This window comes from Nerophis lumbriciformis, linkage group LG29, assembly GCF_033978685.3.
Source record: "Nerophis lumbriciformis linkage group LG29, RoL_Nlum_v2.1, whole genome shotgun sequence".
Taxonomy (NCBI): Eukaryota; Metazoa; Chordata; class Actinopteri; order Syngnathiformes; family Syngnathidae; genus Nerophis; species Nerophis lumbriciformis.
Window position 1 is genome coordinate 14,415,420 of NC_084576.2, and position 22,081 is coordinate 14,437,500.

At 41.1% G+C, this 22,081-nt stretch overlaps 1 protein-coding gene across 1 annotated transcript in view; it reads left to right on the forward strand.

The window, feature by feature from the left end:
* Nucleotides 1-22,081, forward strand: part of otogl (otogelin-like) — an 84,023-nt gene that overhangs the window by 59,794 nt on the left and 2,148 nt on the right. The window contains exons 36-56 of the mRNA XM_061925020.2: nt 1,343-1,872; nt 3,776-3,953; nt 4,039-4,181; nt 4,256-4,279; nt 4,367-4,459; nt 4,530-4,719; nt 4,813-5,030; nt 9,173-9,314; nt 9,384-9,569; nt 9,633-9,845; nt 9,918-10,022; nt 10,096-10,203; nt 10,283-10,384; nt 12,298-12,402; nt 12,477-12,517; nt 12,588-12,651; nt 12,808-12,986; nt 14,175-14,279; nt 14,345-14,464; nt 18,521-18,566; nt 19,026-19,097. Coding sequence (XP_061781004.2) covers nt 1,343-1,872; nt 3,776-3,953; nt 4,039-4,181; nt 4,256-4,279; nt 4,367-4,459; nt 4,530-4,719; nt 4,813-5,030; nt 9,173-9,314; nt 9,384-9,569; nt 9,633-9,845; nt 9,918-10,022; nt 10,096-10,203; nt 10,283-10,384; nt 12,298-12,402; nt 12,477-12,517; nt 12,588-12,651; nt 12,808-12,986; nt 14,175-14,279; nt 14,345-14,464; nt 18,521-18,566; nt 19,026-19,097 — 2,964 coding nt within the window. The remainder of the gene's footprint in view (nt 1-1,342; nt 1,873-3,775; nt 3,954-4,038; nt 4,182-4,255; nt 4,280-4,366; nt 4,460-4,529; nt 4,720-4,812; nt 5,031-9,172; nt 9,315-9,383; nt 9,570-9,632; nt 9,846-9,917; nt 10,023-10,095; nt 10,204-10,282; nt 10,385-12,297; nt 12,403-12,476; nt 12,518-12,587; nt 12,652-12,807; nt 12,987-14,174; nt 14,280-14,344; nt 14,465-18,520; nt 18,567-19,025; nt 19,098-22,081) is intronic.

Below are 22,081 nucleotides of genomic sequence, written 5' to 3' on the forward strand. Positions count from 1 at the left end.
ACAAGATACACTTACAATTAGTGCACCAACCCAAAAAACCTCCCTCCCCCATTTATACTCACTTTTGTATGACAAAAAAATAAAAATCGTAAGTCGTAAAATACGGCCAGTACGAGGTGGCTAACAATGCAGCTTATGGGAGTACACCTTTCAGCCCATAGAGCCCCCTAAAAAAACATAAAAAAACCCGCCACCAATACTCCATTTCCATCTCGTGACCTGAATATTAACTAAGTATTAGTGATATTGTTATTATAAGCGCTAACACAGACAAACTTTTTTTAGCGGCACCGTGATCACATAGAGCTATCTAGCTCATGCAGGTACAGTGTTGACATATTAAGCTGCTGCATTGCCTCTGAGTTGTTTAAAAGTTAATTATAGATTATAAACCATGCCTCTAACCTGGATAGTAGTAGGTTGTGGCCATAAACTGAGAAGTTGGTGAACTTTGACATTCAGTTTATACCCGGAGATGGCGAGAAAAACACTTTTTTTTAAACCTGCATGAGGAATACGATTAATTCTTAATTTTAACAGGAATATATAAACATCACATTAGTCGGTATCCTAGTGAGAGCAGACATTTGTTCGTAGATTGTATATCTTGTTCAGCACTTATCAATACTACTACATGTTTCACTAAAGGTGGATCTGTTAAGCACACAGCTTCTAAAACGTGTACCTCATCCTCCTCCATATTTAGGCTAAAAAATATAAGGTTTTGGATCATCATTTGTCCCATAGTAGTCATCGTCGTTTCTCATGAAGTCTGCCATGATTAGTAGTAGTGGCTGTTGTTGAAAGGAAAAGCGAACATTCTGATGTGTCTGTGAAGTTAATGTGCCGCCGTATGCTTAAAATGAGCAAAATACATATATATTAAATATTGTACTACATTACATATATACTGTACTTACAGCGTGTTTATAAAACGTTGATGGAGGTATTTGCATGTTTTTTAGACCGCTTTATATGCAGAATAGAGCAAATCCGATTAGCTAGATTGTTAGCTGACTTTTGCTAGCATTTCTTTACAAATCAGAATGCATTAAAAAAAAGAGAAATATACGAGTGCTTGCCTTGCTAAAGGATGATAAATGACAGGCAAAATAAAATGAAAAAAAGTGCGGTTCCCCTTGAAGTCTACTGTACTCCTCAACGGCCCTCTACATGTACATTATATACATTAACGCTAACAAAATTGATTCTCTCGACATGAAGAGACTCCCTACAATGGCCTTCATTCAACTTTAGAGGTTCCACTCTACTTAACTCTAATCTTAGTGTGAATATGGCTAAATTCTACACAAGTGTTCATGTGTTTGTGATGTTTTCTTAGGTGTGACTCTTCCCCCGACACTCACACCTTTTGCATTTGTGACACGGCCCAACATAACGACGACGCCATCGACGACGAGGACAAGGCCTACAACAACCACGACAAGCACAGCTGGAGCAATCACGACCTCTTCCACCACCATGAGACCAACAACCACCACCATGAGACCAACAACCACCGCCACTACTGTCAGTTCATCTCCCCAAGCTACTACAATTCCGACCACCACAATCACCTTGACAGAATCTACCCCCACCCTGACACGCCCATCTGCTGCTCCACCAACCGCTCGACCTCATCCCTCCACTACTGGCACCACACCACCAGTGCCACCAGTCCCGATAGCCTCCACAGCACCTCCTGTGATAATCGTCGATACTACAAAAACGACAGCGGAGACCTCGACTGTTGCTGTGGCAACCTTGGCACCAATGCGCACAACCACTGAGCCAGTCACGAGCAAAATCTTAACAAGTCCAGACATCTCTGCAACCACATCCCCAGTCCTCATGGCCACTACGCCCTGTACTGTAAGCATAAACACACATTACCAGCCTAGAAATAGTTATTTTTTTCTTATGTGAAGACAAAGTAAAGATTTTTAGTCACCTTTTTAGTAGATGTTTATTCAAGTGGTTCTAGTTTTTACATCTTGCAGCGAGCTAACAGAGAAAACACATTTCAATGTAATGCAATTTGGTTCGACACTAATGCATGCACTCAATACCATCAAAACTTTGATAAATGCCACATTTTTCTTGAATTGGATTTCAGCTTAGTTACTATGACACTGGAAATTAGTGTTTCTATTAGGGCTGTTGACGTTATTGCTCGTGATTGATTGAAAAATAAATAAATTGCGTTATCACATATGTATGAAGATGAATCACATCTGGCTTAAGTCATCCGCATTGTTACACGGTCTGTGATCGCAATAAGAGGTGGCCGATTTTGCTTCAAAACAGAACTTTAGATTAAACTCATGTAACTTGTTGGTATTTCAGCGACAAACGTAATCATCGGCGCACATCAAGTTTAAAATACCATTTTGAAGCAAAACACGTGCTACATCGTATATCAACAACAAAGTATGCTGGCATAGTTTACTGCGTGAAGTTGTTAACAAAAGTACCACAGATAAGGTGGACAGCCAACGCAGTTAAACCACCTAACATCTTTGTAGACCAAGTCCAGCAAGAAGATGTCATTCATATCACCACAGCTGAACTGTACAATACCTTGGAGAGGCACAATTACAGCAAGAATAAACCAACTCTAGTACACAAACAAGAGCATCAAGTTGCAGCTACCGGTTGAATGTAAATTTATTAACATTGGACCTGAGGTGTGGTGCCTGTGAGGAAAATCTATTTTGGTCAAAATGTTTTGTTCTCACAGGGGATACTTACTGTGGAACAGTCTACCTACCACAGTAAAAGAATCCTGCAGCTTTGCGACATTTAAAAGTCAATTGAAGGCCTGGTTTAAAAGTAAACAGATTTGTGATCACATAAATAAACACAATGATAAAAGGTAATTTAACCAATGTTATAATATTATAATATTTACACATCTATATTTTTTACATCCGACATTTTATATGGACGGTGTGCAATATATCGTGGCACTTTATTCGGGCTATATGAAATACATAAACAGTCCTCCTTTTTATTTAATGTTTTATTTAATTGTTTTGTTATTTTGAAAGTAATTACCCATTTTTTGAACTAACTCTTTTAAATTACCTGAATGTTACGGAGTCTGTGGTGGTGATCCTGACTTTTTCTCTGTTTTGTGTGAATGTCGTTTGATTGTATGTATACACCAACCTCTCTGGGGAGTACAGTTGGAAATTAGCCTTTGGCTAAAACCTGACATATTTACATATTGCATATAAGTTCATTGATATGTGCTGTCCCTATTTTAAATAAAGAATTGGGAGAAAAAAGAGTAAGTAATCACAAGGAGCTGGGGTCGCATTATACTAAAAAAGAGCTCAGCATTGTCATCTTAAAAGGTAAATAAGCTTGCTGGTTTAAACAACTTTTTAAACTCAAGAAGACTAAATGCATATTTAAATGGTGCACTAGGTTAAGTTGTTTAAGAGTGTGTTTACTCCATTATCGGTTAATAACTGTATCTTGTTTGCAATATAAATTTGCAAAGACTTTCAAAATATGTGCACTTAATTTGTACTATACTTACTGTCACCAGGTGCTGACTTGCAGTTCAGCAGAACATTTAAAAAGCATTCCTGTACATACCCCAAACATTGGGGTATTTTCTTAAGCAAAGGTTATTTATGCAATCAAATAATAACCTGAGATTAATCATCATTAATCACAGTTCAAGAGTGTGATTAATCTGATAAAAAAAAATAATCACTTTACAGCCCTAGTTGTTATAGAAATATAATGATGTATATCTCTGCAGCCTCCATATGTCTACCGTATTGATGAGTGTGCAGAGCTCATCTGTTTCAATGGGCAGCTGCTGCTTTACAACGCATCCCTGCATTGCCCCTTCAATACTACTCGCCCTAAATGCAGTCTGCTAGGCCTGCCCATCCTCGCCAACATGGACCCCTGCTGTCCGCAATGGCAGTGTCCTTGTAAGCCTGATCGACCACATACATATATATATATATATGCACTGTATGTATGCGAGTTATATGATTATGATGTGATTTTTGCCAGGTCGCTGCACCGTGATGTCTGACCTGCGCGTGATCACTTTCGACGGGAATAACGTGGCATTGTATGATGACGGCTCCTACATCCTGGTGAAGCTGCCAACAGAGACTATTATTGGCACTGTGGAGAAATGTCCAACAAGCCAGGTAATCATTATTGATCTGAGTGTGTACTAAAAGTAAAACAGCTTATTTTGTCGATTTTCTTGTTGTCTTTGCAGAGCGTGAACTCAATCAGAAGACCTGTGAGTACACGGAACTATTTTTGCAAAAACAAAAGCCAGCAATTTGTGTAGCTGTGAAGTGTTTTGTTTTTTAATATTTTTTTACAGAGTCCAACAGGTGGAACATCTGGTCTGTGTTTAAAGAAATTGAATATTACTACCCCTTCAGACCACGTCATTATCAATCGACTGGATCGAAAGGTGAGTCCTTCACCTGATTTACTGCTTAAAATTTAAATCTTAATTTTGTAATACATTTTTGTGCTAATAGGTGATAGTCAACTACAGGCCAACCAGGCTGCCGTTCTCCCACCATTCTCTTCATGTGGAAGATACCGGCACGATGTATCTGATCAGCACGCCTGGCCATGTTGGTATACAGTGGTATCACAGCACGGGGATCGCAGTGTTGCAGTATATAACCCCCAACGTGACATCTGTGCCCACTCAAGGCCTGTGTGGTGAGTGTCAGCGTCTCCCCGGAGTCGAATAAATTCAAGCCGACATTTGAATTAAAAAAATACAGTCGGCGGTGTGTCTACCTGTCATGATAGGTTGCTGTGATGGCAACACGGAGAACGACCTGAGGCTACCTAACGGCACAGTGGTCAGAGAGGTGGGAGACATGATGCTCCTCCTGCAAGCTTGGAGGGTGCCCACACCGGATGAAACCGAGCACACTCGCCGGGTTGGAGACAACTGCACCATCGGAGACTGCTCCATCTGTCTGCACATGCTCCACCAGAGAGCCTTCACACCGTGCCATAGCAAGGTGTGTTGTTGTGCCTTTCCTACATCACATCACAACATACAAAAATATAAAATTCCTTTAAAGGGGAACTGCACTTTTTTGGGAATGTTGCAGATCGTTCACAATCATTATGAAAGACATGACGACGGATGGATTTTAATGCATTCTAAATATTAAATAAATGTAATCAAAGTTCTGCTTACAATAGAGCCTGAGGGGGCTGCGCAATTCTGCCTAAAAGTTCTTAAAAAAATATCCAAACGCCTCCATTGACATTTTATATACATGATGTAAGTAAATATGTAATGTAGTAACGAGCACATTTATAATAACATAATATTTACGTATTTTGATCATTTTAAACATACACGATGCATTCATTTCAAAAACGCATCACGACATTTGCTCTTTTTTTTTTCTTCATCATTGATTATTACTCACTGAAGACTTTATGAGGGCCAACAAACATAATAAAAATATCATTTACTGTATGAGGTCTGCTGTCATTAGAATACAGACTGCTTGAAAGTTCATATTTTCCCATTTAGATGAAAACATTTCTCATAATCCTTGCAAAGAAACAGGGCGGAGGGAACAAGCGCATTTCACGTCATCCTCGCCAGTTCTAGATCCTAAATGGCTATCAAAGTGTCCCAACTTGTCGGATTATATTTTCAGCCATCTACTTTCCAGGTGAGAGGCATGATTTAGCCATTTCTAGATTCTAAATGGCTATCAAAGTGTCCCAACTTGTCGGATTATATTTTCAGCCATCTACTTTCCAGGTGAGAGGCATGATTTATCATCTAGAAGAAACTTACAGGGAGCAGGGAAACGAGGAAGCAGCTGATCAACCTGACTCCTTTTTGACCCTCAATCTATTTCGTATCGGGGAAATGTAATGCGTTCTGTTACTGTTGAGCCGCAAGCTTGGAAATAGCGAGCAAAAATGGACAAAGAAAGGGGGGACCTATTGGAAATCTCAGATCCAAACCCATGGCAAGTTGTTCTCCGGACAAGACGACTATTTTATCTTTGATCACCGATGACATCATTAGAGCAAACGCCTGCTGTGTGATTTGCTGGTTGTAGAGAAGAGTAGCTTCACTTACAAGTTTGGATTACAGTTGAGTCCATTGATAACATGAAATGTAGATTGTTACACTACCTGCTTTAATAAAATGGAATAAAAGCTCATCAGAAAAAAAAGATGGTAGAGAGTAGGATCGTACGGTATAAGTACCACGATACTAATTACTGTATTTTCCGCACTATAAGGCGCACCTAAAAACCTCCAATTTTCTCAAAAGCTGACAGTGCGCTTTATAATCCGGTGCGCCTTACATATGGACCAATATTGAGCCACAACAGGTCTCGCAACTACGGTAAGCAGCCGCTTCTTCTTCTACGTGGGAAAATGAAGTCGGCGGCTGCTTACCGTAGAAGAAGAAGCGCTTCTTCTTCTACGGGGGAAAATGAAGTCGGCGGCTGCTTACCGTAGTTGCGAGACCTAAACTTTATGTAAAGACCCAAAAATGGCTCCTGTTAAGAGACACGCTTACGACGCAGAGTTTAAACTCAAGGCGATCAGTCACGCTGTAGAACACTGGAATCGAGCAGCAGCGAGAGAATTTAACATTAACGAATCAATGGTGCAGAAGTGGAGGAAGCAACATGATGACCTGCGCCAAGTAAAGAAGACTAAACAGAGTTTCCGAGGGAACAAAGTGAGATGGCTACAGTTGGAGGACAAACTCGAACAGTGGGTTATTGAACAGAGAGCAGTAAGTAGAAGTGTCAGTACAATCACTATTTGTTTTGTTGACATTCCCTTTAGCGCAGCTCCATCTAATAGATGCATAACGTAACCCCAGCCTCTACTGTAGCGTCTATTCTATGCGCCTTAAAATGCGGTGCGCCTTATATATGAACACAGTTTTAAAATAGGCCATTCACTGAAGGTGCGCCTTATAATCCTGTGCGCCTTATAGTGCGGAAAATAAGGTAATTGAAATCGGTACTATACTGCCTTTGAAAAATACCTGTACTGTTCTTTCATCTGAATGCCGCTGTCCGGCGGCACATGATTTTGAGTGTGTCACAGCGATGAGTATTATTTTATAACATTACTAAATTGCAGAGGTGTGGACTCGAGTCACATGACTTGGACTCGAGTCAGACTCGAGTCATGAATTTGATGACTTTAGACTCGACTTGACAAAATGTAAAAAGACTTGCAACTCGACTTAGACTTTAACATCAATGACTTGTGACTTCACTTGGACTTGAGCCTTTTGAATCGACATGACTTGACACGACTTGCTACTTTCCCCAAAACCCAAAGATGAAAAAGTTATTCGGGAGCGCTCCGTATTTTTCATTGTGTACTTGTCTATCAGCGTTGCGTGTGTCAGCTGGTGTGGTCTCAGTACAACAGCCAATCAAATTAGATCTACTTTGTTTTCATCACACAGCATTCATCCAATCAAATTGCAGGACAACCAACGAAGAAGACATGTCCAAACCACACGCCAGTGAACAAAAAATGATACCTAAAATAATTTCGTTTGGGTATAAAAATTACGAGGTGGTCAACACAAAACGGTTTGCAGTATGCAACACATGCGCTTCCAAAATGACTGATGGAGAGGCAACAACTTCCAACTTCGTCCGGCATTTGAAGTTGCACAAAGAAGGGTAAGTTTTGAATGTAAGATAACGTTTATTGGCTAAGTAACGTGACTTTTATTTGCTGTGTAGTTAAATCAGTGAGGCTGTAAACTCACTGCTAACGTTATAACGTTATTGCAAACACGGGAATCTGTTGCAGTTCACTACCTTATTCATACTTTTTGTTCAGTGATTTTTTTTAAGCAGGGTTACGTTAGTCAATATATCACACGTAACGTTACACGGCGGTCAGCAGCACCGCGTATTTTAGCCACCTAAAAAAAGACAAAAATAGTAAAATAAAGGTCAGTTAAAATGTATACTATATTATGAATATGTGTACCGTTTTAGCTAGCTTTCTGACATACTGTTGGTTGTTTACCTCAGTGGTCCCCAACCACCGCTACTGGTCCGTGGATCGATTGGTATCGGGCCGTACAAGAAATATATATATATATATTTTTTCTTTTTTTAATTAAATCAACATAAAAAACACAAGATACACTTACAAGTAGTGCACCAACCCAAAAAAACTCTCCCCCCCCTTTTGTTCTGGGCATTGAACATGAAGACTCTTCCTTCACTGTTCCGAGTGGCCATGAGAGTCTTGGCAGTGCCTGCCTCCAGTGCTCCAGTGGAGCGAGTTTTCAGCCATGGTGGCATCATACTACGCCCCCATCGTGCACAAATGACTGACAGACTCTTGGCTAATTTGGTCTTTTGCAAATGCAATGCAGCATAGGGCCCTGACATATAAAAAGTACAACTTTTTTGTTATGTTCACGTATATGTCATGTTTTTTCAATGTTAACACTTTTGTACAAATAAGTACATTTGCACTTTATTTTTCAATGTGTTTGTTCTGTAAAGGAATGAGTTCATGTTTAAAATGACTGGTTAATAGTGCTATTATGAAGTGCAATGTCAGCACAATTTTCTTTCCTGCAATTTAAAATGCACTTGTTTTAATAAATAAATACAGCGTTTGAAAAGCATACACAATCTGTGTTAATATATTAGTCTGTGGTTAAAAGGACTTGAAAGGACTCGAAACTCAAAATGCAGGACTTAGGACTTGACTTGAGACTTTCCAGTCTTGACTTTGGACTTGACTCGGGGCTTGCCTGTCTTGACTCGGGACTTGACTCGGACTTGAGGGCAAAGACTTGAGACTTACTTGTGACTTGCAAAACAATGACTTGGTCCCACCTCTGCTAAATTGGCTCTAGTGTGTGAATAGTGTGAATAGTTGTCTGTCAATCTGTGTTGGTCTTGTGATGAGGTGGCGACTTGTTCAAGGAGTACCCCGCCTTCCGCCTGATTACAGCTGGGATAGGCCCCAGACACCCCGTGAACCCCGAGAGGGACAAGCAGTAGAAAAAGGGATGGATGGATGGATGGATGCATGGATGGTTGAAACATATAAAAGAACAATCCCCGATCATAATACCGTAACTCCTAACTTGGTGATGGTAATGTTTCTCTGTTTGCAGGTTCCTCCGGATCAGTTTTGTGACATCATGTGGGCGGGGGACCTCCACTACAAGGACCACCAGTGTGACTTCCTGGCAGCGTACGTGGCCGTCTGCTACACACATCAAGTGTGCGTCAGCTGGAGGCGACACAACTTCTGCCGTAAAGAGACACACACGGATGTATTTACTAGTGTTTGCCTGTGCATTAAGTCAGCTCATCTCATCACAGCACTGAGGTGTCCCCTGGGGAAGGAATATCAGCCGTGTGTGAGCACCTGTGCCAGTCAAACCTGTCAGAACAGAGACTACTATGATGAGACAACCTGTGCTCTAATCAGGGAGGAGTGTGTTTGTCACAGTGGAACTGTCTTGCATCGTCCAGACTCTCCTCGCTGTGTGACTGAGGATCAATGTGGTGATTTGCTTTCTGATCGTTTTTCTGTTGTGTTTGTCAACAGCTTAACTCTGCGTTCTGTAGCGTGCACAGATAACGAAGGTAACCCCCGGGCCCCTGGCGAGGTGTGGAATGGCTCCACTCACAGCTGCTGTCTGTACCAATGTACGGACAATGGCTCTGTGGTGGCTGTGGAGCCTGACTGCAGCTTTGCCCCATCGCCGCTGTGTGAGAGACAGGGAGAGTACGTGCTGGAAGTGCTGGAGGAAGGAGCCTGCTGCCCGAAGAAGATCTGTGGTGAGTTCAAGTGCTCTGGAAGCATCTAGATGACCGAACAAAACCCTCACTCTTACATTTAATACTAATTAGATTGCAACATGACCATCTGTGACGATGAAGCACCAACATGTGACGATGGGGACCACCTGGTGATGGGTTACAGCAGCCTGTCCTGCTGTCCAGAGTACAGATGTGGTACTTACAAGCACCATCCCCCAGTGACTTGTTTTAGCTTGCCTTTAACACTTTGCCCATAACACTTGTTTAGACTGTGACCCCACAGCATGCCCCCACGACCCTGCCCCAAATTGTAGGGAGGACCAATTTTTAGTAGAGATCAGAGGCGGGAAACTGTGCTGCTATTCTTACCTCTGTGGTAAGTTTGTTCGGACAGCTTGCTGATAACACCTTCATCAACTAGAGTGTTGCTTGTGTATTGTGTTTTGTCTGTGCAGTGTGTGAGTCGTGCATTGAGCCTGTTCCAACCTGTTCACATGGAGAGATCCTGGCTGTGGACCTAAACACTACTAATAGCTGCTGCCCACAGTATCATTGTGGTGAGCAGTGCAGAACAATGGCATAAACTCTTATAGAAAAACTATTAATGTTTTTATCATATTAAATTAAATTGTACATGTAAATTGTGATTCATCACAATTAATTGTAGGAAATTACTTGCTTGCGTAATTTTAATATATTTTTTAAAAACACTCCAATATTTAGACCCAAATTAAATGTTAGTTAGAATTTCGTACATGAAAATTTTAAATGTTTTTCTTGAAGGCATGTCAAAATTGACAACATTTTTATTTTGTTTCTACAATTGTTCATAAGTTACCATGAATTGTAAATAATAAGTGTGGGTCAGTAATATTACAGTGATATTCCAATTGAATGTTTGCGTCAATCGACATATTTGTATAATAAAAATGATAAACTTGAAATAGTTTTATAATTATTTTTGTTCAGTAAAATCGTTTTTATAGCACATTTAAAAACAACCCCTGTTGGCCAAAGTACTGTGCAGACAGCAGATGTGATTGAACAAAATATATGATTATAGGATGTATTAATGTACAGTATGATAATGATTAATTAAAAACAGAGTTATTATATAGCGCGCTACGGTACAGTATATAATATAAACAAAAATATTGTAACAGTTGTACATATTGTGTTGCAGCATTTTATATTATGTATACTTTATATATTATTAAAAACAATTGTTTAAAAGTGGATTTTAAGTAACTAATTTATATATAATAAATAACATGAATAAAAATAGAAAAACACAAAACCTCCATCAATGTTGTACAGTATATACATGATGTAAGTATATGTGTAATGTAGTAACAGGCACATTATTAATAACATGTAATATTTACATATTTCGCTAATTTTAAACATACGGCAGCACATTAATTTTACAGCCGCATAACAACTTTCGCTATTTCCTTCAACAACATCAACACTACTAATAATGGCAGACTTCATGAGAAACAACAAAGATTACTTTGGGACAAATGATGATTCAGAAACGTATATTTTGGGGCCTGAATGTAAGGAGGATGAGCTACAAATTTTGGAAGCTGAGTTATGAGCAGATCCAGCAAGTGGCAGTATCGCAAAGTGCTAAACAAGAAATACAAACTACGTACATAATAAAACAATCACTTACTGTACAATGTCTGCTCTCACTGGGATGCTGACTGATGGGATGTTCATATTTTACCGTTTAGATAAAGAATTAATCGTAATTCTCACACAGCTGGGAAAAAAAGGTGGCAACTACAAACATCTTTTCGTGTCTTTCTCGCCATCTCTGGGTTTGAGTTGGATGTCAAATTTGACTAACTTCTTGATTTATGGTCACAATCTTCTACTATACAAATGAGAGGCATGATTTACAATTTAGAATGAACTTTTACCAACTCAGAGGCAATGCAGCAGCTCGCACGCTCAGGATGTCAATAGGTGCAAAGCTGGTTACCCCTCTGTGATCACGACGCCGCTAAAAGTAGTTTCTCTGCGTTCGCGCCTATAATAGCAATGTTGCTAATACATGGTTAATATTTAAGGAATGACATGTAAATATAGTACTGTTGGCTATTTTTGGATGTTTTTTAGAGTACATTATGGGTGCAATATATTACTTCCAATTAAGGCATTGTTAGCCACTTTGTACTTGCTGTATTTTACGATTCAGAATAAATAAAGAAAGACCTATGTGTTGTTGTCTCACATAGAGATTGTGAATGATAGGGAACATTACAAAAAAAAGGGCAGTTCCCCTTTTAAAGCCAGTTTGCTATTTGTTGTGCTTAAGTGTAAATTTAAATCATACATTATTTAGATGAAAGTTCTTAGTTGCTCCATCACTTATTTTGCAGGTGTCAAGCATTGAGGCCTGGGCAGAGGTCTTGCTGGTCTCTTGTTGTATCTACTACAGTATTTCCTATTTGTGTTACAGTGTGCGACATCAACAAGTGTTCTGAATCATCCGTGAGTTGCGCATCTGGTCTTACTTTGGTCCAAACTACTCCACCTGGCCATTGTTGTCCGCAGCAGCACTGTGGTACACGCACACACATTTTTAATGTATTTGCATAAATCACACACACAGACATGTTTCTCTCCGGTCACTTCCAGAATGCAAATGTGAAGATGGCACCCTGCCCCTATGTCAGCTTGTAAGTAAGCAGAATTCATGAATGTGAAGAAGTGCAGAATCTGATTAGTCAGCGCTTTGTCTTCTCACAGGGGGAGGTTCTGTTGGAGGTCCCAGACAGCAGCAGCCACTGTGGCTGTCCTCAACACGCGTGCCGTATGTGGGATGCAAGCATGAATACACACACTCGTCAGGGCCCCAAGGACCCTAATTCCCTGGCTTTCCGCCCACATATATTTGCCATGAAATTATCTATGTTTCTTCTGTATAGTATAATTATTGATTACACACTCATGTGTGTGTTTGGTGTAGAGAAAGCAGAGGTGTGTGTTTTCCAAGGGTTGACAGTTCTTGGGCCAGGCCAGTCGCTCATTCAGTACTTTGAGGAAGAGCTGTGCTACACAGTCCACTGCCTGCATCACAAAGATCCAATGACTGGCTTCTATGCCATGGAGATCACCTCAGTCAACTGTTCCAGAAAATGCGGGCCTGTATGTATGCAGCATATTCAGTGCTTTGTAGGGATGTAACGGTTTTGTAGATATTGCGGTTTCAAAGTCCTCCTAATAATGCTGTGACGATATCAAACGAAAACTTGGTGAGTGTAGGTTTTTTTCTGACGCTTTAGGGTCTGAAAATAAACTACATCCCCCAGAATCCTCTGCGCAGCACTGGACGTTGAACGCCGTAAGCAGGAAGTGAAGTGTGTTCATACTCGTAGTAGATAAGAGGAATTGTTTTTTGGACATTTCCTGAAGATTTCATCAAATATTTGAGTTATATTGCTAACGAACGGACAAAAAAACCCTGGCGAAAACAACCTCTTTGGCAGAGGTAAAAAAGCCTGCGTTCTGCAAATCAAAGCGCGCCGCTTTCGTCTCAAGCGTTTCCAAGGCGACACAGAGCCAGCAGCTCACGTCGCACCGCATGTAGGGGAATCACCAAAAAAAACTGTTCACCGTGGGAAATACTAGTAAACTAAAAAGCTACTTAATACATCCTCCCATCCATCTTTCTACCGCGTGTGTCTGTTGATGTCGAAGGTGGAGCGGTATGGGCAGGATACACCCTGGACAAGTCGCCACCTCATAAACCCTCACCCAGAAAATATATTTGAAGCCAGCGAAGCTACACAGCAGTTAGTGAGGTATTTACATTAAAAGTTATATTGTTAGTTAACTTTTCTGAGAAACAGCATTTTCCAGACTTATTTAAAAAATGTCGAGGACACTGTTTCTTAGAAAGTAAACATTGAAAGTCACAAAAGTGAACATTATTGTTTTACATTTGTTACAAAAAATGTTTACATTGTCACTTTAAGACACTCAACTAAGTTTTTTTTAAATATTTCTTGAAACAGTGGATGTTCCTGCACAATTCTTTGCACTTAAAAATATGTGTTTGTACTGTAGTAATACATTTGATTACATTTGAGTATTGTGTTTGTGTTCAATTACAGGAAGTGTGTTTATCTTAAACAGTACTGCCACTTAATTTAACGCTATAATAATTTTACCAAGTCTTTTTTTTTTATATATATATATATATACCACAATAATATCGTACCGGGGCCTTAATACCGTGATAATAATCGTACTCTGAGATTTTGATACTGTTACATCCCTAGTGCTTTGTGACAGAACTTTCAGTTTTCTCTTTTTTTGTGTGTGTGTTAACAGCACCAAGTGTACGTCGCATCCACTGACCCCCAGGTGTGCTGCGGCTCCTGTAAAAATGTCTCCTGCACCTTCACCGACGACATCGGCATGACGGAGCTTTTTGCTGTAAGGGCAAACGCACACAGCCAAAATCGATTTTTAGACCCCAAATGATTTCATGGCTTTTGCAGGCGGGGAGCTTCTGGGTGGAGAACTGTACTCGTTATGACTGTGTGGAAACAGCAGTGGGTGCCATGGTGTTGGCCTCCAGCGTGGTTTGCCCACCTTTCAACGACACAGAGTGCACTCAGGTCAGGAACTTGAATTTTTGCCTGTTTGTGAGGTCGGAAATAGGACTGGATGTTATTACTGAAGTTTTTGTAGCTTGGATTAGATTTAGATGGATGGGTGTCTTGGTAAAATTAATATTTTAAATGGGTGGTCAGAGACTACCGAAATGTATTCCATCGAGTATCTTACATCAGGTAAAAGTGAAAGTCAGGTGGTTTACTCAAATACTTTTGTTCATGTCCGAGTGTGTGTTCTTCGTCTCTCACTTCCAAACAGGGTACGAGAGGCTTCACTCCGAGTACGCTTAGTCAATAGCAGAATTAAATGGAGGGAGTGAATCCTCGTGTTAGTCGTCAGCAATCTTTGTGTCCGTGTGTGGAGGCGTGACTGCTAGCTTACACACAGAGAGAGCCTTGCTCGTTGTAACTCGTTAGTGAGAAGCACCACCAGGTAATTAAGATTGGGAGGAATAACGATGGTGTAAAAACCAATGGTAATATTTCGGCTTCAAATTGAATGAGGAGGAAACCATCAACACGGACAAACAAGACAAATTGCGGAATTTTTTGGAAACAAAAATACAAATAAAAAACAAACCACTCAACCCAGTTTTTTTCACTGAGGGAAAAACTGCACTTCAAGGTGCAATTTTTGCTAACTTAGATTGAGAGTCCATTTTGTGTTTGTTTACTTGTTAAGGATACCGTATTTTTCGTACATAGAGCGCACTGGCATATAAGCCGCACCCACTAAATTTTAGAAGAAAGAAAAAAAATTCCACATATTTGCCGCACAGAAAGATTTTGTAAATGTTTATTTACATACCTTAATTGTTTCCAAACGGTGTCTGTAACATGGCAGTAAAACAGAAGTCATTGTCATGGACCAACTAGCTGCGCAAGCTAGTTCTCTAATCAGCCAAAGAGACTCAATAACTTAACTTGCGAAACTGAAACAATACAAAAAGAACGCCATTGTAAGTTAATAATACTAACACAGATACTTGTAAACGTGTTAGCATATTAGCTAATGCTAAAGAGGCTCAAGCACTCTTGCGTACATCACACATGGGACGGTTTAGCAGGTAAGAATAGTTTTAGGTATATTGTAAAACTTACACATCTTGCTTGGAGTAATGAAGAATCAATATGAGTAGAAATGCTATTGATGGCTAGAAGACTGATTGGCTGTTACGGTCCCCATGCTGCTTGTCTCGTTTTAAGTATCATAAAGGACAGATGCTATGGAGTTATTGGTTCTTATTGAACTGTTGATTTAACAAAATAATTAAAGTACAAATTATGTTGTCGCTGATCAAGCGACGCTTAGCGGTCATCAGCTGTGCTGGCTATTCGCTGGAGTGAGAGTTTACCAAATAACACACGGGTGAGCGCGTACGTGTGATGCATGTAACAACGGCAATTATACTTACGGTTGAAAGGGCTTGTCTAAACAGAAGGGCAATGCAGCACTGAATTACCTGCAGTGAGCAAACTCGTCCAAAATATGGCGCCATAGCACGAACAATAACACTGTGTATTTGCTTGTTGTTGACCATAAATGATCCATCCATCCATCCATCCATCTTCTTCCGCTTATCCGAGGTCGGGTCGCGGGGGCAGCAGCCTAAGCAGGGAAGCCCAGCCCTTCCTCTCCCCAGCCACTTCGTCCAGCTCTTCCCGGGGGATCCCGAGGCGTTCCCAGGCCAGCCGGGAGACATAGTCTTCCCAACGTGTCCTGGGTCTTCCCCGTGGCCTCCTACCGGTTGGACGTGCCCTAAACACCTCCCGAGGGAGGCGTTCGGGTGGCATCCTGACCAGATGCCCGAACCACCTCATCTGGCTCCTCTTGATGTGGAGGAGCAGCGGCTTTACTTTGAGCTCCTCCCGGATGGCAGAGCTTCTCACCCTATCTCTAAGGGAGAGCCCCGCCACCCGGCGGAGGAAACTCATTTCGGCCGCCTGTACCCGTGATCTTGTCCTTTCGGTCATAACCCAAAGCTCATGACCATAGGTGAGGATGGGAACGTAGATGACCGGTAAATTGAGAGCTTTGCCTTCCGGTTCAGCTCCTTCTTCACCACAACGGATCGATACAGCATCCGCATTACTGAAGATGCCGCACCGATCCGCTTGTCGATCTCACGATCCACTCTTCCCCCACTCGTAAACAAGACTCCGAGGTACTTGAACTCCTCCACTTGGGGCAGGGTCTCCTCCCCAACCCAGAGATGGCACTCCACCCTTTTCCGGGCGAGAACCATGGACTCAGAGGTGCTGATTCTCATCCCAGTTGCTTCACACTCGGCTGCGAACCGATCCAGTGAGAGCTGAAGATCCTGGCCAGATGAAGCCATCAGGACCACATCATCTGCAAATAGCAGAGACCTAATCCTGCAGCCACCAAACCAGATACCCTCAACGCCCTGACTGCGCCTAGAAATTCTGTCCATAAAGGTTATGAACAGATTCGGTGACAAAGGGCAGCCTTGGCGGAGTCCAACCCTCACTGGAAACGTGTCCAACTTACTGCCGGCAATGCGGACCAAGCTCTGACACTGATCGTACAGGGAGCGGACAGCCACAATCAGACAGTCCGAGACCCCATACTCTCTGAGCACTCCCCACAGGACCTCCTGAGGGACACGGTCGAATGCCTTCTCCAAGTCCACAAAGCACATGTAGACTGGTTGGGCAAACTCCCATGCACCCTCAAGGACCCTGCCGAGAGTATAGAGCTGGTCCACAGTTCCATGACCAGGACGAAAACCACACTGTTCCTCCTGAATCCGAGGTTCGACTATCCGGCGTAGCCTCCTCTCCAGTACACCTGAATAAACCTTACCGGGAAGGCTGAGGAGTGTGATCCCACGATAATTGGAACACACCCTCCGGTTCCCCTTCTTAAAGAGAGGAACCACCACCCCGGTCTGCCAATCCAGAGGCACCGCCCCCGATGTCCACGCGATGCTGCAGAGTCTTGTCAACCAAGACAGCCCCACAGCATCCAGAGCCTTAAGGAACTGATAGCGCAGGAAAAAGGCAGCAGCTTGTAGTTTGGATTTTACGGTAATTAAAAGGCCTTGACGTTCCGGTTACAATGGTTAAAAAATGTAGGGGCCACTTTGTACTTTTTTGTACATTCCACATCCTAAAACCTGTCATGATCCCTGTCAACATCCTGTTTGTCTCTATTTGCCACCACTCCTCTGTTCTGAGCACTGGCTCCATCACCTGTCCCCGGTTGGCAATCAGGGAATCCCTGTCCCTGGTGGCCAATCAGGATACTTTTTGGGACCAGATTATTTTGCTTTGTACCTTGACGTTGTCCCTTTGCTTGATTTGCGCTTCACACGCCTGTTTTCCATTTGTGCACTTCCCAGATGCACATCTTTGTTTTTGTGTTATCTGCGTTTCACTAATAAAGTGTGCTTTTTTTTCTGCACTTGCCTGCTGTCTCTGCATTCCAGGGTCTATATATACACCAAAAGCAATACAGTGGAGTTTAATCAATTCTTCTTATTATTCTTTATTAATATTAGTATCATTATTACACTCGGGCTTTAGCACACTCAAAATCTTACCATATATTGCGTACATATAGAATGTTCATCTAAAACCATGTAGAAAAATGTTTCTTAACCATTATTGGGCCGCAAGCGCCCACTAGAGGGCCGTCGAAAAATATCTGTTTCTCAGCTGTGGTCCATATGGGCCGCAGCACAACTCAGTTGTAATACACTTTTCCATCACTTGTAGCAGTAATGACAATATTAAACAAACAGAAGAAGTCTGGAGCTAAAGTCATGGAGACGTTTTTTAAGGGCAAAAATTATGACTAAAGTGTTAAAGCTTTGTTTTCATTTACAGTTCAGTTAAGAAACATATTCATTATTGATTTAGTTTATTTATTTTAGCACAACATAATTGTATGTAAAAAATTATTTTTATGCACTGTATTCGGTTAGTACTTATTTTTCTAATCAGCCAGCAAAATGTGTTATCAGCCCAGGCCTACTTTATAGTACTGTTTATATTTGTCATGTTTTGGGGTTAAATATTCTTCTCTACTTGCAGAACGGCGGCGTGGTTCAGAGTTACGTAGACGGCTGCTGCAAGACATGTGAGTGTCCCTCACTCTTTTACACGCTTCATGCTTTCAGCCTGCATTGACCAGGGTGAGCGCCTTGTTGCCTGGCAGTGGATGGGCTTATTGGCTGGGTTTTTGGGGGGGGGGGTGTGGCCTGCACTAGAAGTTTGGGATCAATCATCATGCTTTCCCACGACCCGTGGCTTTGGAGAAGTGAAAAATCATCCGTGCATCAGTGATGAATTTGTGCTTTCCGAGTGATTCGATGTGAATTGTTTCTGCAGTCTCACCCGCTTGCCTGCTTTGACCTAGCAGTTGCTCCTCGGTGAGGATGTGAGCTGGTGTTTGCTGAGGTGTGGAAGAGGTGAACTCAATGTGCATGCTGGGTGGCCTTCTCTCTGTGTGTTTGCAATGTTGAACTGCATTATTATTATTTTTTAACAATGTTTGTGTTCTCCTGGCACTCTTTGCTCTCCTGACCATGCCTACCAGGTGCTGGAGCGGGTGTTTTACCGTTTACCGTTAATCCTGTAACCCCCACTGGTAGTACTAACTGTGACACAGGTACCTCCACTTTGTACCTTCTCAGTAAATCTTTGGTCTTCTGACTTTCAGGGACTATTGTTTGGATGTCTGAATATGTCATTGTCTTTCTTGCCTTTAAAAGAAAAAAGAATCATTTCTATAGTGGTGATCATATTACATTCAACCCCCTTACAATCAACTAACCATCTTTGGCACGTTCTGGATAGCTGCTAATGAAAAAAAGTATTTTTATTGCACCTAACTATAAAAAGCGCCTGCTGCTGGGCAACAAAACGCCAGCTCTTATGGCTGCAAGTGTGTGAAAATGTACTGCACTTTGTGAACATATGCCAGAGATGCATATTTTGAGGCATAGAAAGTGCACATGTTTTTTTTTCTTTGCAGATAGAACAGACAACTTTTATTATTATTTATTCATTTATTTATTTTTACTTTGAACATTGTGTGTAGTTTTAGCAGTATTTTATTAACTCGAAGCAGTAATCTTCATAAAGATCAGGGGTGCCCAACCTTTTCCACTGAGGGCCGCGGCTCGCAAATAAAATAAGAAGCGGGGGCCATTTTGGTAGTTTTCACCTTCAAAACCAGTACAATATTTGGATTTTTTTTCAAAGAACTAGAAAATGCAATTTCAGTATAAATTTTGTGTGAATGCTGACCAGTCAAAGCCGAATTGAAATGCTAACAGTTAGCACACTGGCCAGATAGCGGCAAGTAACAAAAAAATTTGCAAATGAGCTAATTTAAAAAAAAAAAAGCTAGCATGCTAACAGTATTTTGCTGACAATAGCATGCCTACAGTGAACAATAGTAAAATACAAAAAGATAAGGCCCCGTTTACACTAAAATATGACACTGGTGTATACCAATGAAATGTCCAAAAAAGCTAGCTTACTAATGCCAGCATTAGGTAGCATTTGTCAAATAACAAAATATTTGACACTGAGGTCTATACCTGCAAAATCAGAAAAAAAGCTAGCATGCAACTAGGGCTGGGCAATATATCGATATACTTGATATATCGCGGGTTTGTCTCTGTGCGATATCGAAAATGACTATATCGTGATATTCGAGTATACGTTCTCACGCAGTTGGTTTTAGCTGCGGGCATTACACTGCAAGCGTTTCTCACTCTTTCTTGTCTCCCCTTCTCAATAAAAATAGCGCACCTTCTTACATACGTCACATACGTATACACCCTCGCGGAGCAGAGAGGTAGCGGCATGGGTAACGTTAGCTGTGGTGCTAGTGGTAATACGAGAGAAAGAAGGTGCGAATCTGGTAACAAACTGAGGAAGAATTAATTCCCAAGAAAAACAGCAGGGGGTCCATCGTCTGGCGGTGGTTTGGCTTCAAGCGGGAATATGTCGAACAGACAACCGTAATTTGTCAAGTATGCGGCAAAAGCGTTGCTACACAAAGTAGCATTACTGCTAATATGTATCATCATTTGAAAAGTCACCCGCTAGAGAAGGAGTGCTTGAAACTCCACATCTCCGTTCGGTGCCCCACCCACAAAATGCCCAGGCAACCATTTCCACATCAACACTGTATGAAAAAAATAGTCAACAACATAAGGAGATAACGTCCTCAGGAACCTACCACATACACCATTTGATTTCCTATAATGCAGCTCATTTTTATTTGACAGTTATTGAAATATCTTGTGTGACATCATGCACAAAAGTGCACTTTATTTGTTTTATATTATTGTAGTGGCGTTCTGTACAAAAAGTGCACTTTAATTTAGTGTTGTTTTGATATGTCATCTTAGTGACATCATGCACAAAAGTGCACTCATAGCTTGTTTTAAAATGTCTCTGACAATCTTGCACTTTCTGTTTTGAAATGACATGAATGTTTGTGCCACTGCTTAATAACTGTTTAATAAATACAGTTTTGGTCAATTGACTTAGTTGTGATTTCCCTCTCTGCATGAAAGTTTAAAATGAGCATATATTAATGCAGTATGAACAAGAATGTTTTAATGTAGACACATAGAATCATCATACTGCTGTGATTATATGCATCAAGTGTTCATTCAAGGCTAAGGCAAAATATCGAGATATATATTGTGTATCGTGACATGGCCTAAAAATATTGAGATATTAAAAAAAGGCCCTATCGCCCAGCCCTACATGCAACTGTGCCGCGGCCTGTTAAATAATTATCTACCAGCTGCAACACTTTGGACACCCCTGATATAGATGAAAACATTAACTAAATGTCATTTATACTATCGTACATGTGTTGTTAATAAAATAGCACTTTTAAGAAAATCCCAAAGTTGCCCAGAAGGTTACTTAGTTGTTGTCTAGATCAGTGTTTTTCAACCTTTTTTGAGCCAAGGCACATTTTTTGTGTTGAAAAAATCCGGAGGCACACCACCAGCAGAAATCATTAAAAAACGAAACTCTGTTGACAGTAAAACGTCGTTGTCGCAATTGTTGGATATGAATTTAAACCATAACCAACCATGCATCAATATAACTCTTGTCTCAAAGTAAGTGTACTATCACGACCTGTCACATCACGCTCTGACTTATTTTGAGTTTTTGCTGTCTTCCTGTGTGTAGTGTTTTAGTTCTTGTCTTGCACTCCTATTTTGGTGGATTCTTCTTTTTTTTTTGGTATTTTCCTGTAGCAGTTTCACGTCTTCCTTTGAGCGATATTTCCCGCATCGACTTTGTTTTAGCAATCAAGAATATTTCAGTTGTTTTTATCTTTCTTTGTGGGGACATTGTTGATTGTCATGTCATATTTCGGATGTACATTGTGAACGCCGTCTTTGCTCCACAGTAAGTTGTTGCTGTTATCCAGCATTCTGTTTTATTTCCTTTGTAGCCAGTTCAGTTTTAGTTTCGTTCTGCATAGTCTTCCCTAAGCTTCAATGCATTTGCTTAGGGGCACTCACCTTTTGTTTATTTTTGGTTTAAGCATTAGACATCTTTTTACCTGCACGCTGCCTCCCGCTGTTTCCGACATCTACAAAGCAATTAGCA